At 38.6% G+C, this 23,051-nt stretch overlaps 1 protein-coding gene across 4 annotated transcripts in view; it reads right to left on the reverse strand.

Annotated features, from left to right (window-relative positions):
* Window positions 1–14,585, reverse strand: part of LOC103710569 (Leucine-rich repeat protein kinase family protein) — a 45,377-nt gene extending 30,792 nt beyond the window's left edge. Inside the window, exons 1-13 of one of the 4 annotated variants that reach the window (XM_088719811.2) lie at window positions 14,374–14,579; window positions 13,647–14,190; window positions 13,103–13,554; window positions 12,895–13,012; window positions 12,738–12,806; window positions 12,579–12,647; window positions 12,402–12,470; window positions 5,182–5,253; window positions 5,010–5,078; window positions 4,693–4,931; window positions 4,404–4,603; window positions 1,772–1,898; window positions 1,606–1,674 (exon numbers count right to left, since the gene is read on the reverse strand). In XM_088719811.2, coding sequence (XP_088575937.2) covers window positions 1,606–1,674; window positions 1,772–1,898; window positions 4,404–4,603; window positions 4,693–4,931; window positions 5,010–5,078; window positions 5,182–5,253; window positions 12,402–12,470; window positions 12,579–12,647; window positions 12,738–12,806; window positions 12,895–13,012; window positions 13,103–13,554; window positions 13,647–14,190; window positions 14,374–14,461 — 2,185 coding nt within the window. In that variant the 5' untranslated portion in view covers window positions 14,462–14,579. Of the gene's footprint in view, window positions 1–1,605; window positions 1,693–1,771; window positions 1,899–4,403; window positions 4,604–4,692; window positions 4,932–5,009; window positions 5,079–5,181; window positions 5,254–12,401; window positions 12,471–12,578; window positions 12,648–12,737; window positions 12,807–12,894; window positions 13,013–13,102; window positions 13,555–13,646; window positions 14,191–14,373 lie in introns of all 4 variants that reach the window. The other 3 variants (XM_088719810.2, XM_088719813.2, XM_088719812.2) reach the window with 3 other exon arrangements.
* Between the last annotated feature and the right edge of the window lie 8,466 nt (window positions 14,586–23,051).

Raw genomic sequence — 23,051 nt, forward strand, 5'->3', positions numbered from 1 at the left:
CCATGCTACACTTGTAACAACCTAGGACCTCACCTAAAAGGGCTAGCTAGAAGGTATTATTTAGGTTCTTTGGCTCTATATAAATGCCTAGGATCTACCAATTGCTTAGCCGATGTGGGACCGCCTACATAGGTCCTCACATATTCCATCCATTTAAGCTCTGACATCCTCACCAACCTAAGAATCCAAATCCATTCAAATCCAATCCCAGGTACCATAAATCTAATCCAAACACTACGATTAACCCATGGTCAATTCAAATGGACCTTGCTGCAGTGTCTCTTGGTTCATATGGCCATGAGCTAGGTCCACTCTAATATCATTCATAATAACCCAGGATCTGATCAAAGAAAGATTAGCCGGAAGGTATTATTTAGGTTCCTTGGCTCTAACTAACGCCTTTGAATTGATCAAGACTAGCAATTGGTGCTACTAAACTAGATGTATGATCATTCGATATTGCAATAGAGGAAATTAGTAATTTGACACTACTATAGTCGACATTTGACATTCAAGATCACTATTCGCAAATCAAAAAATCCATTACGAATGGTCAAAGCATCACAAGCTAATTCTACCCAAGGTCCATCATTTTGGGCATTTCTTGGATTTTTGGACCTTCTTTAAAATCAATTTCCTCGGCTATATAGATGCATGGAAAAAGGGGAAAACATTCATGAAATTCCTCTTACTTTAATGGTTTAACTCCTAACAAATTTCTCGAGACCTTGATAAATCATTCCGTTAAACTTGTAGACCTCAACTTCTTCTTTAATATCAATTTGATCCTTTAAAGATCCTTGAGAATTTATGCAGTTGTATCTACCAAGATAATCTTATTGATACTTATTTTGGAGTTTGTCATCCAGAGATTAGCCTTCAAGATGATCACTTTCGACATGTAGCTTGTCCTCTTTCATTGGCCTTCAAAATAGTTGAGTATTTTCATTGGATAATTACAATATATTGCTCTCTTCCTTCACATTTGAAGCTGTCAATGATCTTCAAAAGTTCTTTTTTCAGAAAATTTTTCTTTTCAACAGCCAATTTCTGGTGGTACAAGGTTAAATCATTATGCACCATTTTCTTCATTACAATATTCTGTAATATCACTTTGTAGGCATATAGTATGCAAATGATGATGTTCATTGTACATCATTTTGCTCTTCTATGTAGGATTAACAAGGCAAGCAAAGTTTTAGTTAGCATATCACATGGTTAGAATTCTTTCCAATACATATAAAATGGGAATATATATTTGTGTTGGAGATCATATCTATTAGCTTTAAATTAAATTGTATCAGTATGGTTTCTTGGCCTTGACAAGAATATTTGGTTCACAAATCTAACCCAAGATAGCTGGAACAAGGTCCGATTGTTTGCAATACAGTATATACTATATAGTCTGATTTATGTACTTAATCTTTCAAAAAGCATAGACCAAAAGCAATATGATGTTATTGTGTAAAATATCATCAGCCACTCATTTTAAACATGACAAGCTAAAGGATGCTGTGTGAGGAAAAGTTACAATATCATGAATTTGAAGGAAGTTAATTAATCTCTTTGTAATATTTGAATAGACTGATAGAGGAGGATGTGAACCTTTCGCAGCATCAACAGCAATCTTCAGCCTACGAGCCCAATTTAGTGTTGCCCTTTTACTGTTCGAACCTAAAATTAATACTTTATCTAAATCAAATGAAGTTACAAAGGAATACATCACTGATATAATATGTGGAACTTGAAAAAATTGACCATTACTGCATACCATATAAATTATCAGCCAAGGATCCACCAGGTAGGTATTCATATACTAGGATTTGCTGCTTTGATTCCTGGCAAAATCCCTCCAAAGAGACAAGATTCTGATGCCGAACTTGGGACAAAAGATGCACCTGCAGAACCAGATCATGACTGATCACTAATAGCAACCCTAAGTTAATTTAGTGAGATGCATAAAAAATATTATATGAAAGACTAGTATTCCATGTTGTTCATTCCAAGCATAAAAGAAATTATGAGTTTAGAACTGATTACAGAAAGCACATAAGAAGATGCTTGTCCAGAAGTTTTAGGACAGGAACAGAACAAGGTTTCCTACAAAATGTACCGGAACATGCAAATACACAAAAAAAATCTGGGTTAGAGACATCTTAAATTCAACATGCATTTTTGTTTCTCAGGAAATAACTGAGCAAGTGTTGACATGACAAAGCAGGACTTGTAAATACAGTGTCAAACAATTCGAAAGGGAAAAAAAAGGCAGGGAGAGCACTGTGTTGGGAGAGGGGGGGGGGGGGGGGGGGGTGGAGGAGTATGACAATTTGATGGCATTTGAAAATAGAATGTATATTTGACCACCTTGAGAGAATTTGGAGATCCTTGACAGGAAAGTTCCACGAGTAGAAAGGAAGACTATGAAGCCGCGGTTGCTGTTTTCTCAAACAAGTGATCAGGGCTCAGCTCAAAGGCATCAAGGAGGGGCTCAGTTTCAAGGGATGGCTTGCTGAGACATTCAGAAAAAGATCTCATGGGCAAGATAGAATATACATTTGGAGGTCTCCACATAGGATTTTTTTTTTCTTAACGAAATACATGGTATTAGAGGTTGTCATTGATGTCTTTTTGTCCAATTCCTACTTTATGCAACTTTTAGGTTGGTTCCTTTGAGGATTTTGTTGGAGTGAAATTCGGAGTCATGATACCTGGCCATGTACCGGTTCCATGCTATCACTGTGTCGGTACAGTATGGTACGAGGCCCGTTCGGCGTACCAAGTGTTGGTACATCCCCGTACCGTATACCGGTACCGAACCAGTACGGTACGCCCCATACCGCCCGGTTCGGTATGGTACGGCAGACCATGATTTGGAAACTTATTTTTAAGTAGACTAATTACCCATAATTTCTTAAGAAAGTCTTAGTGTCATGACAATTGTTATTTAATGTAGTTTTTGTGTATATACATATATGTGGTCACATAGAAACCCAAATTGAGTAATTTTAAGAAATAATATTATCTTTCATTATGGAAGAATATTAACGTTTCCAAAAGGATAGGAATAGGACAAAATCTGTAAATGAATATTTGGATTTGATTCTTGCCAAATATTGACAGAATTTTAATAAAACTATTGGATTTCTCACTCATCAAAAAACAAGAACATAACAATGAGATATCTAACATTGATAGGATACGTAAGATCCCTTATCATTTGCAAAATGACAACCTACAATGATAGTTGTATTTATTACTTGATGGATGCCCATGAAACACTGCACTTTGGTTAAGTAGTTCTTGTTAAGTCTGATATATATTTTCTCCATTTTATTATTAGTTTAAGCTTTTGGAGTTGGTTAGTTAACATGGAATCAGAGCATAGGTTTGTTGGTGGTCATGCTTAGAGTTTGCTTAGATACTACTTACAGCATTAAGTGAGGTTTTAAGTTCCATGAATGGTTTATGGTGTTGGTACTGGCACTTATGCCACTTATTAATTTTTTCCTAGATGTTTTTGTTTATTAGAGTTTCAACTTTAGGAAAGCTCCTGTCTATCTTTCATCATTCCTCTTTCCTCCTCTCCCCACAAAAATGCCACCACCACAAAAAAGGCCCTTTAGATCGCATCAGGCCTGGTATTGGGTGTTGTGTCCTTCTTCCAAGAAGAAGGAGGGTCCTATATGCATCCAAGGACTCAGACACGTCCAACTGGGGATAGAAGGTACAGCCAAGACCAATCAAAACCTCAGTCCTTGATGCAAACAATAACCTAATTTTTGCAATCTCATTTCAATCTACCAAATTGATAATCAGTTTCTAAATTAAAGTCTTGATTCAAATCAATCAGATAAAGAGCACTGACTAATTTCCTAGTTAGATATCAGTTTTGCATCAAAATTCCCTCTCTCTCTCTCTATCCATCTATAACTTACACGCACAAAATAATATTTTGTAATTATATAATATCTTTGGTATAATAGGGCTGTTAGCACTTGATTTAGAAAATAATCTATCAAGCAATGTTAATATTCTGAGTAAGCCTTATGTCTTGCATTATGCATCGGCATAAGGTAATCAAGTCTTCTGATTATCTTATTGTGACTAGAGGCCTATAATAAATGAGACATACGTGAAACAATTTAAAAAATAGAGAACGAACAAATTTAAGCTAAATGAAGGAAGAAGATAGAATATAAAGGTACAAGGGCGATGCATGGCCTGGGTACTAGGCCACTATATCCCATTATCCCCTTTCTCTTATTACATCATGGCATCTATTTGAGCAAACAAAAGACAATATTGATCATTGGTGGAGGGAAATTACTTATTAAGGGTTTAGTTAAACATGATCATTAATGATAGGATATGCACATTATATTTTTACTTTTGTAAGTACAAACCTCATTGATAAATGAATCAGCACCAAGTTGTGTTTTGTCAGAGCGTACTTTAACAGCTACTAACTTGCCGTCAAGAAGCTTTCCAAGGTAGATAGAGCCAAAGCCCCCGCTGCCTATAACATCTTTAAAATTGTTTGTTGCAACCTTAATCTCTTTATATGTGAATACACTGGCTGCATTCCATTTCTGTATCTCTCTTGCTGTGCATTACAATCAAGATTGGCAAAATTGAATCAGATGCATTGTTAATTTCATGCAGATTACCTACTGCAAATAGGATTATGCATACATGTTTGTAATGTCACATCATTTCCTTGTTTACGCCTCCTGTAAATGACCATAGCAACTGCAATAAGTAGGAGTGCACAAAAAATGCCTCCCACAGCACCTATTATTATTGCTTTGTGGTTGCGACCATAAGTTTTCTTCACGTTAACAACCGTGAATTGTGGAGTCTGAATTGAAGGGCGGTCTGAAAGGCCATTGCATGTAGAAGGCGAGAAGGAAAGGCACAAATTCCCTGATGTTCTGAAGGGAAGAAAGATTGTATAAAGATGGCTAACATCTTATACCAAACAGCAAGGTGTGAAATATAAATAATCAAACCTGACTTCCAAAGTTTGCTTGTTCAAGGACTGAGTCAACACACCATGAAGTCTATTGTTTTCCAGATTTCTGCATAATATCAAACCTTAATCATCCTTAGGCAACAAAAACAAATTCTAATGCAATGAAAAGAATGACACAGTTTCAGTTATTAAAAAAAAAGAACACTTACAATAAGTGGAGGTCCTTCAAACTTCCCAAACTGTCTGGAACTGTTCCCTCTAAACTATTGTTTTGCAAGTCCCTTCATGGATTGCAAAACACAATATCTAAGATTGAATAAACTACTTACAAAGAAAAGCTAAAAAGATTTGCATAATGACTAGGGATGGAAATGAGACAAAATTATGAAATATAGTTCCATGCAAAAATAATGAAAAATATTTGCACATAGAATGAGACAAATTATATGGTTTGTTCATATTGTTATAATGTGTGTTTTATAATGTGTGTCAAAATATATGTATTTTGTATTTTTATTTTTTTTTAAAAAAAATACAAATTCCGACGCTTTTAAACGTCGGTAAAAAACATCGTGGCATATGCCCAGCAAGCCTACGCCGACGCTTTAAAGCGTCGGTGAAAGTTCTTTCTTGTAGCGTTGGCAAAAACAGGTTCGCCGACGCTTTATAAGTGTCGGCAAATTCCTATTTTTGCTGACGCTTTCATGTAGCGTCGGCAAAAATTTTTGCCACTCCGGTATTGCCGACGCTTTTGCGATGCTTTTAGTAGCATCGTCGGAACTTTAGCCGACGCTTATAAGTGTCGGCAAAGGTTGTAAAAAGCGCTGGAAAAGATGAATTTTTCTGTAGTGTAATGAAAGACAAGTCAGGACAACCAGTCTAATAATGTATAGAAAAATTAATTTCATAAGACAAGCATTAAGACAATCAAAATGGGCTGGATTCGGATGGGTCTAGAAAGGAAAGGTAATCTTAAATTTGATAACAATCAAAAACAGTGACCAACTTTCAGATTTCTTGCAGATTCCCTCTCTAAAACAGTGAGTTTAGCAAGTGAAATTTGAACTTGCTGCAATTGGTTTGATTTTAAAAAATTTGATTCAACTCAAATATTAATCAAACTCAGATCCACACCAAAAGGAGTTCTTGACATTGTCAAAACACTAACCAAACTCTTGCTGTTCTCAAGCACCTTTCCCTCTCTAGGTTGAATTTTAAGCCTTTAATTTTGAAAGACGATAAACACATTCTAGGGAAAACAAATTTGACTAATCTCACCTCAAATTTGATGAAACTCCAGTTTTTTGCTGAGTTTCTAACTCAAAACTGCAAATGCTCCAGACTTTTGGATTATTAAAGGTTTCCAAACAATTGTATCGTCATTAGAAAAGGAAAATCCAGGATTTTACGAAGGTGTTGTATGTGATCTGATTACAAGAGAAAATATGATTCCATACAGAATATGACCCTTCTTTGATGTGTTCAATCCTGTTGACAGCAACTGAATAAATTGGATCTTTAAATCCACAAGGGCATGGAAGAATAGCACATACCCAGATTTCGGACCCATACAGGACAAAGAAGACTAGAAATGTCCATCTCCTTCATATTCAAGCATATAATAACTCAGAAGCTTGCCAAAAGTTAACAAGGACCCAAAGCATGGGCAATTGTGACAGCTGCCAGCATTCCAATTTCACATTTTTAAGTTGACCATTACTTGCAATTTCACCACACTTTTATTAAGCTATTTACCAGCTGTAACCAATAACATGCCTGAATTAAGAACATGAGCAAACCATTGTCAAAAATAATGTCGGTCTCCACCTCTTAGTTTTAATGTTGCTCAAAGATATGGAAGCGGACATAGATCATATAATTACAGCTTTAGATGCGCTGTCATATTGATAGAATTTTCAAGTATTTCTAATTATAATGCAGTTAAGTTTTTCCTATATCCAATCCTAGAGGAAGATATGATATCTATAGGTGGAAAGTTAAGTGGAAATGAGGGTTAAAGCAGTGGATAATATGATTTTCGCGGCAAAATATGAGTATTCAACTATTTTCAGTACTAAATCAATCATGCCAGAAGTATTCGATTATTTTGAATACTGGATCAAATGTGTCAGAAGCATATTGTTCATCAGCCAAGGAATAAGTGATCGGAATGCATATCTCGTAAGCTCATGCCAGGAGAAAGCCTGACTGACTAGCTTAGCCCTCTTCTATATAAAAATAAGAGTATAAATTAAATGGATGAAGGTAAAGGATATCGAAAATAAGGTGGTGAAATATAAACAGGGTAAATTTTCAGGGGAAATTTGAAACTTCATGACTAATAAAAGACTCGCTACAAAAGTTCTTGAGTAACCAAGAGGAAAGACAAAATATATTAATAAACTATGTTATTTGAAAAGTGATCAAGGACCACAAACTGGACTATAGCCCAGTGGTTCCAACCCTCCACATGGGAGGAGGTTCCGGATTCAAATCTTGGTGTCGTTTTCCAAGTAAACCTAGATCTTTCTAATAGGTTGTGCTACCAATTCCCATCATAATTCTATCCAAGACAGAGAGAGAGAAAGAGAGAATGGAAAAGAAAAGAAATGAAACAAATGATAAAGGATCTACTGATTTCCAAAGAATGAAGGACATAGCAGGCGTTTGAACATCTTTTTAGAAAATAATAAATAAGTTAAGGAGCGGATATAGAAAGAAAGGCTGATTATGCAACTCACAAGAACTTGTATCACAGGATCTGCTAAAAAAAGTGGTAAAAAGGAAGTATCCAAGTTGAGGTAGAAGGAGCTAGAGGTAGGTCAGAAGCATCAATTATAAGGGTAAATTTTAATAAATGGTACAAGAATAATGACTTTAGAAAACTTTGGCTAGAGTATAATGATACCTAGAATAACATTCAAAAAATGGTGGTCCAAAATGTCCCTCTACTACAACAACACAGACTTTTAGCAGCAAAAGAAATAGCCACACTAAAAGTAATAAAATTGCCACTTAAATACTTATTGCGATGGATTTGTGGCAAAAAAAAAAGAGAATAGCCTTTATAGCCAGTAGCCACAATTGCTAAAACTTCAGCATGAATTTTTTAATGTTTTGACACAAAAAATTGCAGTGGAAAATAGTGCCACTATAAATAGAAAATTTTTAAGAGAAAATTTATGGTACCACTATAGGTATACATAATTTTTTAGAGGCAATTTTCTTTTTCCACCATATAAACATTATTTTGCTGCTATAAAACTTGACAATAAAATCCTATATTCTTGTAGTGCACCTTTCCTAATCTTGCAGCAAACCTCATCTATAAGATGAATACCTCCCTGGCAAAAGGATTCCACTATCTCAATGTGATTAAGGGTCTGTCTCTTCCTAAGCCTGCTAAAATTTTCCCCCTGAAGGTACAGCTTGAAGACCATTAGGAAGGAAGAAATTCTCTCAAATCAACAATCCAAATAAATTTGCTTAAAGGGGACAATAAGACAAGCTACTTCATAGAAGGTGAACTAATCTATCTCCATAGTCCATACAACTGATTTTTTATGGGATTGGTCTTTAATGAACCTTATATGGCATGGTAGAGGAATTCAAAACATTTTTATGGATATTCTAATACCCCTTTTAATGCACATTTTCCATTAAAAGGTCTGTTCTTTATCCTTCAAACTACTTGGATCTCTCTCCTTTAGACCACATTTTCATGGAGGAAGAAGTCGAAGTGGATATTTTTTATCTTGGCAGTGAAAAGGTTCTTCGCCTTTGTGAGTTTCTAATTCTTTTCTTGGGGAAGATATACGAGAATATCATGAAGCTCTTTCAACATGATGTAACAAAACAGTGTTAATCTTAGTACATTAAAATAATCCTTTGTCAACATAATCCAAATAAGGAAGGGGTTTTTCGTATATGAAAGACTTCCACCATATTAGCCTCATTCATGAGGTCTTCAAATCATTATCAAAGTCTTGGCTACCAGAACAAAGCACTTCTTTCCCAAGCTCATTAGCCATCTCAGCAAATCTTACTTTAGGGTTATTTTGTGCTTGATAGCCCTACACAAGTTCACTCCACTATAAAGCATCACAGAGAGAAGGCATCATACTCAAACTTGAATTTTAAAAAGCTTTTCACTGAAATGCATTTATATTTTCTCATGATCTTTTGAGGTATAGATAGTTTGGAAGAAATGAAGATCATGGACAAACACTGCCTCACTATTAGCAAATCAGTTGTACTCTTGACTGGATCTCTGCATAAATCTTTCACCATTCCTAGATGACTCAAACAAGGTAATACACTCTCTCCCTTCCTCTTCATCCAGTGGCTAATGCATTGGATAAAACAGTCTCAGCAGGGTAGATTTTGGGCTTATTTTTGGATTTGGTCCAATTCTGGCAACCAATAAAATCATTGTCCTTCAATTCATGGATGATACTTTTTTGTTTTTTTAAAACCCAAGGAAGAGCAATTGGTTATGAGAAAATTGTGTCTCCACATTTCAAGTTGGCTTCAAGATTAAAAATTAACTCTTGCAAAAACCTACTTATCCACCATGGAAATAGCCTGCTATCTTACTTCAAAGCAAGGTATGCCGTACCGGCACCGGTAGGCGTACAAGTCGCCTACCAGACCGGTACGGTATCAGTTCGGACCGATTTGAACCGGTACCGAACCGGCCAACAGCGCAGAAAAGTGCAGCGCGCATGCGGCGTGTTATATGCCATAGAGTGGCATTTCTGTGGCATTTAATACCACAGGACTCCAGTTCGCACTGACCGAACAGGATAAAACCGGTCCGATTCCATCAGGTTAACCCTTGTACTAGTCCACCCTCGTACCGGTCAGTTCAGGCCTATACAGAACTATTTTTCACTGCGAAACCGAACCGGTCAAGCACCGGACCGGTCCGGTACTGGCTGAACCAGCCAATACGGGCTGGTTCAACATACCATGCTTCAGAGCATGCCTTTTAAACTAAACTTGATTCGTTACCTATCAAAATCTAGCCATCCAGATCTAAGGTCTTATTAGGGCATCAAATTGGATGTTCCTCACAACAAAATAATAGACAACAAACTACAAAAAATATCTATCTATGGGAGAACATTTGATCTTAATGAACTCCATTCCCTCCTTGCTCCCTTAATACTTGCACATTGGAATTGAACTTGCCCTAATGGTTTTTTCGCCAAATTTGCAAAACATGCATGTCTTTTTGAAAGTCAAGGCTGACATCGCAAGTGATTTCTGCCTGATCAACTAGAGAAAATACTTCTTGGAAAGGAAGGAGTTTGGCTATGTATTAAAGGCCTGCAACTTGCTTTACTTAGAAGGTAGAGGATCCTTGGATTTTTTTCAACAATAGAAAATAAAGATCATATTGAACTATTATCAAAGAAATGACTGACTGAACACTTTTGAAGCCCCCCCCCTTTAGTCACCCCTCCATCTAGAAAGTTGCATCACACTATGAGGAAAGTTTCTTCCATGGACGTATCTTCCTTCTTAGCAAAAGGGAAAGCATCTAATTTCAAAAGGTCAGAAGACCAGCCCCTCTTGTCTCTTAACCCAAACCTCTCTAACACTTATGAAGATGAAAATGGAATAATCATGAATGTCCTCAAAATAGAGAGTGGATTCACATATTAAAATCCCATTTTCTATTCAGAAATCAAGAATTAGCTAATAGGAGAATTTGCACAACCGATGAGTCCTCTCCAACCTAAAAGACCATCTCAAAATAGAGATCTTTCACCATTCTCTCATCACCCAACCCACCAGTACCAGAAAGATCTGGGCTGAGAACAAACTTCTAGTGTTGCTGATCAGACTGAGGTTAGAGCCAAGCACTTATGTCCCTTGAACAAATCTGGCAAGGCAGCTTTTCTTCTTCATTACCTAGCCAAATCTAAGGTGGGGGAGGGGAGAAGAGCATCATCTTCACCTAGATTTAATAGCCAAGCATCACATATGACATCATAACTATAGCTGCTATTCTTTTTTTAATTTTTTTGTTTCTTCTTACATGCCAGCATGATTTGCAGGACAGGTTTGGGAACCCATACCAGTGCCATGCTGGTATTGTGTCAGTATAGGTTGGTTTGTGATACCAACACTTGGTACACTCCCATACCGAGTATCGGCTCACTACCTATATAGTATGGTAAGCCCAGGACAGGGTGGTATGTTCTAGCAAACCATGCATGGCCCTGACAAATATGAGCAGGAAAGGAGATGTTTTTCTGCTTATCTTTCTCCTGTTTTCTTGGTAAGCAAACCTAGGCTTTGGAATCAACATACTAAAAGAGTGTAGAGACGGTTAGACTATGGTTGACTCAAGGTTGAGCTACCAACATATGACCAGTCACCAAAGTGATAGATATTCGAATAGTAATTATGATATGAACTTATTAAAAAACCACAATTGCAAAAGATTCTTGTGTGAAAACTTTCAATTATAAAAACTGAACTAAAGCTAGCTCTAGAAAGGATGCAAAAAGATATAACACTAATGTCAAGTTATATAACAATTTATTTGTAAAATCATGGTTAAAAAAAATGCATAGGATTACCTACCATATTAATTGAGCTTTGTAAAATAAAGAATGTCCCCCCTTTAATAAAATAATAAAGAAAATTGCACAATTATCACGTAATTAAACATACTGAAAATACAATAAAATCTTTAAGCAGCAAAAGATGATAACTCAAAAAATGAACAGATATGATACCCAAATTTTTGTGTAGAAACCAGTCCATAGAGGCTCCCATCTTCCTCAAACAGTTGAAAAAATATTTAGAAATAAGAAAAACAAAAAAATCTACCGCAGTTTAGCAAGATAAGTAGATTTCTCGAGTGACCTCTCAAGGCACCTTGTGTTTGATGTGATCTAGAGGTATATTTCTAGGGTAAGGACCTGGCTGCGACATTGCAACAAAGCTCTGTTGTTTCTAAGTAGGAGCTCATCTCAGAGATTATACGAGACGAAACTGATCAACTTGAGTCAGGCTAGGCTCAATCTTGAGCCAAACTTGAACAACCCTAGTACATAATGAGGCAAGCCCAAGCAAGGTGATAATTAGCTCACATTGACTCATTGCACCCCTAATAGCTCATGTTCACATCAAATCAAATTACCAGCTTTCAATATATAAATCTCTAACATAAACTGTAAAAAGGAAAGAAAAATAAAATCATTTGATAATGAATAAAGTATATCTACAAGAAAAAAATATTGATTAGAACTCTTCAGATTATGTATTATCCTACAGGATCAAAAACAGAGTATTGTTAGGACATGAATGTTGTTTTAGTTCAGTGCAAAAAAGGGATCAGCATTTGAAAATGATAGAACCAACCCATTTCTATAGTCAACTTCTCCAATTGTATTTGGTAGCTCAAACTTACAGAATCTGAAGACTGATCATAGTATCAAAATCAGACCCAAATGATGTAAGCTTATTGAAACTCAGGTTCCTGCAGTATGTGTCCCACATCATATGCATTCATAAGTGAAGAAGAAGTTTAAAGAAAAAAAAATACTAAACATAAAAGACATATCTGAAACTGAAGAGTAAATATTACAAGGTCTCCAGTAGCTGAAGACTGGCCAAATTCATTATTTCTCCAGCAAGGGATGTGTTATGCAAATCTCTGAAACATATTCCACACTATCATACAAAACTGTGAAGATTGAACAGGAATACCGAAACCGAATGCAGAACTGTATAGCAAATGACATACAATGTTTTAAGGTCTAGAAGATCTCCAAATGTAGGAGTTATTGCTCCCAAGTCCACATCAGAAAGCTCCCTAAGGATATTAGCAACAACATTATTATTGGACTGCCAAAATTATCAAGAAGCCTAATATTTGAATCTAAAGAAATTTCAAAGCTCACAGTGATGTAACAAGGCTTCCATCACAACCAACATGCTTCCATTGTGTTGGAGAGCATGGATCATCTTCCCATCCAAAGTCAAATCCAGTTGATTGCTGAATAACCTGAAGTGCGGAAACTGCATCATGTAAAAGAGTAGAATGGCTAAGAATCAATGCAGTTGCACAGACTTAGAAAACGCATAAATTAATTAAGCACTTATTGAAACCTGTGGTTCCTGAGCATTCCAGGGGTATATCAAGAATTTCATATATTTCAATGGCATTCACTAGTGGGTAGAAGCTGGCATTCCGGAATGTGATATTCAAGTAATCAACGCTCTCCGCCGAAAAGAAAATTGAACTAGCCTCTGCATGCTTCACACTATAATCTGAACTGACAACATTGTCATTAATCAGAACATCAAATGAGGAAGAGACAGGCATAATGCCCGCAAAATACAGGACCACATAATAGTCTCCAAGATTATCAAGTGGGAAGTTGTAAGTCAACATATTTCTTCTTGCCAGAACCCTTGCTGTCTGAAGAATGGCAATAGGAGGGCTCTCCCTGATCCCTGAAAGTCTCAGAGGAATTGGAATTTGGAACCCTGCTGTCAAATGTGACGGTGAAAAATTCTGATCCACATCCCACACACGATCATAATAATCAAATGGATACCTGCCTTGCACATCAAGCAGTCAAACATAACAAGTACAATATAGTAGATCAAAAACAGTGCAAGAGATTAACATGAAGTGCGATATCATTACCTTAGTGAACCATTGCCAGAATAACCACAATTTATCCTGAAACGTTTCTTTAGTGACTTATTTGCAAATTCATCCAAACTAGTCCCATAAGCTCCATCAGGAAGAGGGCGAACTTCCAGAGATGAGATAACAGGGAAGCCACCACCTTGGGTCGAGAGCAAGCAGAATGATAGGCTTTCCTTCTTAACCTTCCACACAAACTCCTCCACCCATGGATCGAGTCGGCTGAGATTCACAAAAGCCGAGGTCGCCGTCCCTACAGACACCGCAAAGGCCGGAGGCTGGTCCCTTCCATCATAGTTCTTGTAAACGAAGCGAGGCCTAACTAGAACCAGAGACAAATTTCCTGTTGGCAACCTATAACAATGGCGACCCTGTCCGGAATCCGGGAAGAAACGCAAGGGGAGCCGAGACACCGAACTCCCTTCAGCGAATTCAGCAGCAGTTGAATTGCCGGTAGTAACGTAGGAGCTATCCGGGATCCATGAGATATTGGAAGAGTCAGTGTAACTCGTCGATCCACCGCAGGAGAGGCTCAGAAAACCTGGTTGGCAAGCAGGGTGAGCTACATTCTCTGATAGCGAGTTCTCTTCCCAAGTGCCACCCTGTTTCTAAAATTGTAATTCTACTCTCGATGCTAGTTTTGCGAATTGTAGCAGCATGTTCTTTCAGCTGGATGAGTTCAAGAAACAAATATGAAATAGATGACGGGCTGGGTGCGACTTACCAGGGGGATCGGCAGAGGCAAGTCTAGTGGCGACGAGGCCGTGGAAAAGGAGGAAAACAACGGGGTAGAAGCAGCAGATTCTTGTCATCCCGTCCTTTGTCTCCTATCTTGGGAGGGGCGAGAGAGGGAGGGGAAAGACGAGAAGGCATAGAAATGAGCGTGGGAGAAGTCTTGGGTCATTTTGTAAGACTTGGTCTTGTTTACTTTTCTTGAAGAGGAAGAGTTCATGAGAGGAGGGAGGAGGGGGAGAGGAAAAAGTGGCCCTCGTCGTCATGATGTTGAAAATAAAGAAAGAAAGTAATCGATGCATGGGGAGGTGAAGGAAGACAGGCGTGCTTGGAGGTTATGATTTTGGGGTTCGGTTGGTGGGTGATGGAAGAGAGGTTGGGCATTCTGAGGACTAGTCGCCGCGAAGGCGGTACGTTCTACTGTTCGACCGGGAGACCCGAGCTGCCTTTGCATCGCACGAGCGAGTCCACCCGGGCACCCAACCGTGAATGCTCCATGCAGGGGCGGCTCAATAGGCCGCGAATTCAATGGATGAGAACTTTTTTTTATTTAATAATAATTTTTTTAATAAATATAAAATATTTAAAAAAATATATAAAAATAGATAGCTATTAAGTACACTATTTCAATAAAGATACATGAATCTAACAAAGATAGGCAAGAAGCCTTTTCAATTTAATATAATTCTTAAATAGAAGTACATAAAAGTACTTACTCTAAATGAAGGACCATGAAACCGATTAAATAACTGAGATAATGCTTGGCAAAACTATTTACCATGTCAAGCAAGAGCCAAATAGAAAAAGGGAATCCCACGGCACTTCAAGGTCAAGGTAAAGAAAAGAATTTGTCCATAATGGAACCTCTCTATAAGAAAAAGTAGGGTTATTATGGGAAATTCACTTCATCTAATTAATAAAAGTCCCATCCCACCATCTCCCCTTCAAGTGAGTACCCAAGCGGCAACTGCAACATCACAGCACAGCAGCCATTCAACCCCCTCCCTTCTTTTCTCTCTCTACCACCCAAGAGGGGAGAAGAAACCGAGAGGAGAAAACTAAAAGAATCTCCACCCTCCAAGAAGTCCATCTCCAATCCCCCTATCTTTCTTCCGGATGGCCCAGCTGGATCAGGAGTAATGTGAGGGAAGGAAAACCAAGACCAAAACCAAAAAAGAGAAGGGATGAAAGATAAGAGTGGCCTCAGGCGTCTATCAAGCCAACCAAATCCCTCCTCTCTCTCTCCCTCTCCCCCCACCCAAAACAAAACTACTGTCCCCAACTTCCCAAATTGCCCCTCTGCAGGCCAGGAAACTCTCCACCTTCCTTCCATCAAGGGGGAAGACTCATAGCCAGCTCCAGATCCCATTTTATATGGAGCCTTTGCTTCCTTTTGGTCAGCCTCCCGGGGGCCTTTCATTGGCCCGGGGCCTTAGGCGACCGCCTCGGTCGGGCGGTCGCCTAGGGCTTGGACCGGCCCTGGCTCCATGGTGTGTGTACTGTTTCGTCCAGCAAGGGCTGACATGACGGAATCCAGTTGAGCATGTCTAGGTTTATTGATTTTGTAACGTCAAATTGAGTCCATAGAAGTTCAATATTAAACTAAAGTTTAAAATGGTTTTATAAGATTAAATAATCCAAAAAACAAGGCATTCACTACGAACTGTAAATTCGGAAGAAACATAGAATATTACGTATTAATGCTCTAATATAATATTTTAACTAAGCAATCAATTAACTATAAAAAATTCAGATAAAAAAATAAGAACATATGCTATGGTGCCACCAAAAATAATAAATAAGACCACAAAATGAATTCTAGTAATACGCTATCATTCTGTTGAACATAATAAGTGACGTGGAATCAAATAAGCGTGGTGGCATAGCGCAACCATATTTGTCCGGCTCACAAATGACATAACAATTTCAATGACTCATCAACATGATCAAACCGAAACAACTCCCGCCAACCAGAAGATCAAGCCAAGCAGAGTAGACGTAGTTGACCTTCGAGATCGAGTTGTTCAGCTTGGCCTGACAACCATTTAGCTCAGCACCAAGCCGAACGAGTACAACATATTCCACTATAATTATGGCACGATTCTAGGTCATTATAGCCTGATTCTAGGATATTATAGTCGGATCACATGTAGTTCAAATGGAATTTCTGACAATTACAGCACACCTCTTGGTTGTTAGACACACGATCTCCAGGGATACCATATCCTTCAGTTATAAATAGACCTAAAGATCCTTCCTGAAAGATAATTAGAAAAATCCTAGTTGAACAACACTTTTTCTCTCTAATCCCTTTTTCATTTTCATATCAAAATATTTTTACTAACTTAAGCATCGGAGGGCCTGATTGGTGCAAAGCTCGGGCGGGTTCTCTAATCTCTTCGTTATCTTATATAGATCAACAAAAGTAGCCCATGTTAGCGATCTGAAGATAGGCAGTTACAATCAGGGTCGGCCCGAGCCCTAGGCGACCGAGGCGGTCGCCTAAGGCCCCGGGCCAATGGAAGGCCCCGGGAGGCTGACCAAAAGGAAGCAAAGGCCCCCTCTAAAACGGGATCAAGAGCTGGCTACGAGTCTTCCCCCTTGATGGAAGGGAGGTGGAGAGTTTCCTGGCCTGCAGAGGGGCAATTTGGGATGTTGGGGACTGTAGTTTTGTTTTGGGTGGGGAGAGAGAGAGAGAGAGAGAGGAGGGATTTGGTTGGCTTGAAAGACGCTTGAAGCCACTCTCATCTTTCATCCCTTCTCTTTTTTGGTTTTGGTCTTGGTTTTCCTTCCCTCACATTACTCCTGATCCAGCTGGGCCATCCGGAAGAAAGATAGGGGGATTGGAGATGGACTTCTTGGAGGGTGGAGATTCTTTTAGTTTTCTCCTCTCGGTTTCTTCTCCCCTCTTGGGTGGTAGAGAGAGAAAAGGAGGGGGGGGGTTGAATGGCTGCTGTGCTGTGATGTTGCAGTTGCTGCTTGGGTACTCACTTGAAGGGGAGATGGTGGGACGGGACTTTTATTAATTAGATGGAGTGAATTTCCCATAATGACCCTACTTTCTCTTTTAGAGAGGTTCCTTTATGGACAAATTCTTTTCTTTACCTTGACCATGAAGTGCCATGGGATGACCTTTTCCTATTCGGCTCTTGCTTGACATGGTAAACAGTATTGCCAAGCATTATCTCAGTTACTTAATCAGTTTCATGGCCCTTCATTTAGAGTAATTACTTTTATGTGCTTTCATTCAAGAATTATATTAAATTAAAAAGACTTCTTATCTATCTTTATTAGATTTATGTATCTTTGTTGAAATAGTGTACTTGATACCTATCTATTTTCATATATTTTTTTAAGTATTTTATATTTATTAAAAAAAATTTATTAAAAAAAAGGCCTCGTTCATTGGATTCGCCTTAGGCCCCGAAATGTATTGAGCCGCCCCTGGTTACAATAAGCTAACTAAATCATCAACCTAAGCTAGGCCCTGAAGATGATTAAGCATAACATGAGGTCTGGCTTGATACTAGAAGTGGCAAATAGGAGAGTCTTAGAGAATAAAGAGAGAAGAGGAAAGGGGGTAGGGGTGTCAATGGGGTTGATGATTCACTAACCAAATCTCAGATATAAAGTTTGGGCAAATTGAAAAATAGACCCAATAATGGTACAACGAGAAAAGGAAGAAGGGACGATTTGATCAATGAAGTTATGCTTCAAAGATCAATATGCAAATAGAAAAGAACTAGATTGAAGAATTTTTTACTTGATAAAAAAAAACTCTCGAAATTTTTTTTATTAATATTCCAAAGGCTGCCCCTTACAATATATTACTGCATATTTATAAATCATGATAGACGAACCCTAATTTGGGCATTAAACCTGATGTAGAATCATACTGAAAATAGAACTGGATAACAAAAAAATATACTAGAATTATTCTATTACAAATTTGGTAACTTGGCTAAAATTTGATCCCTAATAAAAAATGTATAAGAAAATTTATGTCCATTTTTGCTTACAAATCTACTAGCAACTTCTATATTTGGAATGATCTAGTTGGTCATAGTTTCCATTAGCTACACCTTGTGTTATATGAAATAAACTATGGTTGGATTTGGGTCCCAAAATTAGTCATGAGGTCTTATTGAATTAGGTTTCAATTTATGTGGATCCATAGTGTTGCCCAGATATACAGCCCAAGAGGAGGGTGAATTGGGTTTTTAAAAAATCTTTAACTAGAATGCAGCGGATAAACTATAATTTCAATATGAAAGATATAATGTGCTTTAAGCAACGAATGAATAATAGCGGAGATTAAAGTGCAATAGTGTAAAGAGAAAAACACACACAGATACAGAGAATTTATAGTAGTTTGGTGTAACCCACACCTACATCCACTCCCCAAGACTCTTGAAAATTTTACTATAATCACCCAGATTACAGTATGGTTGTTTTACAAGCTCACAACTCGTTGTTTTTTCGGAATCACAACGAACCCGTTTGTTTTCCGAATTCACAAACAACCCAGTAAGTTCTTACAGGCTCACTAACCAAAATTTTACACGAATGTTTTTCGATTTCACAAACAACCCAGTCGATTTTCACAGGCTCACCAACCAAAACCTTAACCCTTGTTGAATCCCCTGATTCAACAACTTCCAATTAAGGTTTGGAAGAACCTTTATCAATTTTAGAGCAGATAAAACTGTTACAGCAGAGTTTAAGAAATATGTAATAAAAGCTGTAACTATTTAAACAAAGTTTCAAGGTAAACGAAATAATAAATATGGATAAGAAGCTTTGAAGATGGTTGTTGGCTGCAGTCGAAGATCTTGATAGCATAGCAACAATTTCTCTGTTGAATATTTCAATTGATTTCCTCGTAATATGGTTTTTTCTAGAAGGCTCTTTTGTGAGGATTTTATATTTTGAAGCTTGAATTTTGGGTGATATAATTTTCTCACTTGATCCGCTCCCTCTTCTTCTTTTTTTCTTGGTGTTCCTTTAAATTTATAGACTGTAAGCTTTTCAGAAAGTACTAGATAGCCGTCACACCAATAAACTATCCATTGTCACCCAGAACAAGTACTGTGGAAAGTAGCCGTTGGAGCTATCAGGATGCCAGGGGTCGACTCACCTGGTTCGGGGGTCGTCCCATTTACCAAGGGAGATGGCTCACTAAGCATAGAAGTCGGCTCTTTTCTTCAATCCATACAAACTTCCTCCGCTTGCCTCAAGATTCGACTCGTCAATGTCGGGAGTCGACTCATGTAGATATTGGGTTGGCTCTTCAATCACCAGAGTCGCCTCATTCCTTTAGCGCACATAAGTTTCCTATGCTCCCCCAAGGGTCGACTCATTAAAGTCAGGGGTCGGCTCATGTAGCAATTGAGTCGCCTCCTTAAACACAAGAATCGGCTCATGTAGTTGGTCTCAGGCGGTGATTTTTTCTCTATTTTTCTTGAACTATACAGGGGTCGACTCAGTTTCTGTATGGGTCGACTCATTAAGTTTTTCATAGATTTTTCAGAGATCTTTGATTTTATCCTTCTTGATTCTTGGAGGTTGTAAGTGCAACTTTTGTCTAGGGGTCTAACCCTTCACATTTAAGCCAACATCATTAGAGTACATATTTAACTCAATTATTTTTGTGATCATTAAAATCCATCCTTGAGGATTAACACATAGCCAAAAATCCAAAATCCTATACATACATACATACACACACTTACATACATGACTACATATATATATATATATATATATATATATATATATATATATATATATATATGTATGTATGTATGTATGTATGTATGTATGTATACCAACTCTTTCCACTTCAACTTTAGAATGTCTAGCCCCAGCCTTTTAGATTTAAGGTTCTACTAGTGAAGTGTTTAATGCAAACATCCCAGTCAAGATCCTTGCAAGCAACTTTAGCCTCGATTTCAGTAAAATGACTAGCTATATGTCTTATATGAAGGCCTTTCGCTATTGAGAAGAACCTATCTTAAGGTAAAAGTGTGTTACATTCTTTCTCATTTGAATCTGTGGGTGTTTTCTCTATTGTCGATCAGTGAAAATAATAAAGGCTCCTTTGACTGGCTCCTTCCCTAACCGAATATCAACCTGTATCTTTAGCACGCATTGTCTTAGGCTATTTTTATCAAAGCTTACAAAACTTTACTTTAGGCACTTGGAGCTAGATAAAATTTGGCTTTATGCCTATTTTGAAGAGATCCGCCTTTCAACTGAGATCCCTAAAGTTCCTCTCCTCGGTCTCTGTTATGTTTGCCTGAGAGACCTACTCTTTCCTTTGCCTAATAGTTCAAAAAGTTCCATGAAGGTTCCGCTCTTCATACCAACTCCTTCCTTTGTCCTTTCCTTTGTGCGTTAAAGCCTTCCTAGCTTCTCTTGCCCTACGCCAACATGTCTCAAGAGGAGGCCGAAGCTATGGGAGAACATGTTGGGATTTGTATCCTAAATGTCAATCGTCAGCATATTGATGATTGAATTTTGTAAATGAATTGACAAATTTATAAAGTGTTATTTGGCATTATTCATTATTTCATCTTCAAATGAACTCTTATATGATGAAGTCCTTAGGACTTATGTTATGATAAAGGAGGATTTATCTTTGAGTCCTTAAACTTGTTCGCGACCAAATGATATGTTGTTACTGGGACGACAACATTATCGAGATTAGGTCGTTGTGTGACATATACGTTGGTTGTCCTCTTAACTAAGGAGTGTGGAGACATTGGTGTGCTACATAGGTTAAGTGTAGGAGTACATTTTTTCACTGAACGTGACTAATTCCGGAATGCTCTACTATCAAGAAATGTTCCGAGTGGATATGGGTATAAGTTTGGCCCTCTGACCTAAGATCGCAACCTGTGATTAGCAAGCAACTCACTGTACTTTGGTACCGGACTTCCTGAATTTCTAATTCAGTGATGGAAGGTCACTGGGTGCAGTCAAATACTTGCGTAGTCAGTTGTGAGTCGAGATGGAATTGACCCCTTCTGGAAACAGAAAATAATGTCTTGTGATTAATTTAGCAAAACCTTGTGTGGAGTGATTGATTAAAACCCCATTTGATTTTGATGAGCTCAAAGCATTTGAGTATAATTCTTGTTTACTAATGAATTCAATTAAGTGTTTCAGTGAAAATCCTGTCTACGTGTCTCTAGACTTGTTTCATAGTATTTTTGGATAAGTTAAGAAATCAGCCTGAACCAAAGTCTGAGACTCGAGTCGACTCCAGAGTATCACGAGTCGACTCCAAGCGTATCAAGTTCACTGGCACGAGCTCGAGTCGACTCCAGATCAGTACGAGTCGACTCCGACTGAGAACAGACAGAAGAACAGAAAGCTTCAACTCAGAACCTGTCAACGAGTCGACTCCCAAAGTGCGCGAGTCGACTCCGATGTTCACCGAGTCGACTCCAGGGTAGTAAGAGTCGACTCCAAGAGGAACACAAAGAAAAAGTCAGAGAGCAGTTTTTGGGTCTGAGATTCGAGTCGACTCCAGTGGAACGTGAGTCGACTCCGATGGTTGGCAGGTCGACTCCAAAGAAAGCAAGAGTCGACTCTCAGCGGTACACAAAGAAAAAGTCAGAGAGCATTTTATTGACTCTGAGATTCGAGTCGACTCCCGCAATACGCGAATCGACTCCAAGACTCCGCGACCATCAACAGACAGAAGACCAAGTTACTGCCTCTGAGATTCGAGTCGACTCCCAGACAGCTCGAGTCGACTCCAAGACAGCTTCACATCAAAAAGGCAGAAGACCAAGTTTCGGAAACTGAGAGCCGAGTCGACTCCGAGGAAGCTCGAGTCGACTCCAAGACTGGACGAGCCAAAAGACAGAGGATCGGGAGTTCGGGCTCTGAGATTCGAGTCGACTCCCAGGACAGTCGAGTCGACTCGAGTGGATCAAATTCAAAATTGGATCCACGGACTTCAGTGGATGAGCCGACTCCGAAATTGCCAAGTCAGCTCCAGAAGTTGGCGAGTCGACTCCAGGTCAAGACGAGTCGACTCCCAGTCGTGAAGGCAACTTTAATTCAAATTTGGAACAGTTGCCGAGTGTTGGGGTATGTGGAGACCTTTGGTGATGAAGAGAATTGAAGAAAAATCAATTCTGCATAGTTTTCTGTCTGGCGGACTGTCGGAGTCGACTCGAGCTTCAGTCGAGTCGACTCGGGAACAGTCGAGTCGACTCGAGGTCCATCGAGTCGACCCGGGAGAAGAAAGGCCGAAAAACCATGTTTCTGTCTGGACTGTCAGAGTCGACTCGAGCTACAGTCGAGTCGACTCGAAGCATCGTCGAGTCGACTCGAGCCACAGTCGAGTCGACTCGAGATCGTGCCAGTCATACTGGAAGTTGTCCAGACGTGCCCGAGTCGACTCGAACTAAAGCCGAGTCGACTCGAGCTCGCGGAAATCATACGGATGAGTTTTCTTTTGGTGTTTTGTTGGCGTTTCGACGGCTATGATCATCTGAAGGTCTTGAGACTATATATAGGACTCATGAGAGCCCTAGGGTATAGCGATTGGCCGTATATTTGAGAGAGACTCTTGTTTGTGAGGCTAGGGTTCTAGAGAAGAAGAGGATTGGGATCCTACTTCTTGTGCAAAGGGAATTCTGTGTGAATCTCTTG

Source organism: Phoenix dactylifera, chromosome 4 (assembly GCF_051530095.1).
Source record: "Phoenix dactylifera cultivar Ajwa chromosome 4, Ajwa_hap1_PhDact_Kaust_v1.1, whole genome shotgun sequence".
Lineage (NCBI taxonomy): Eukaryota > Viridiplantae > Streptophyta > Magnoliopsida > Arecales > Arecaceae > Phoenix > Phoenix dactylifera.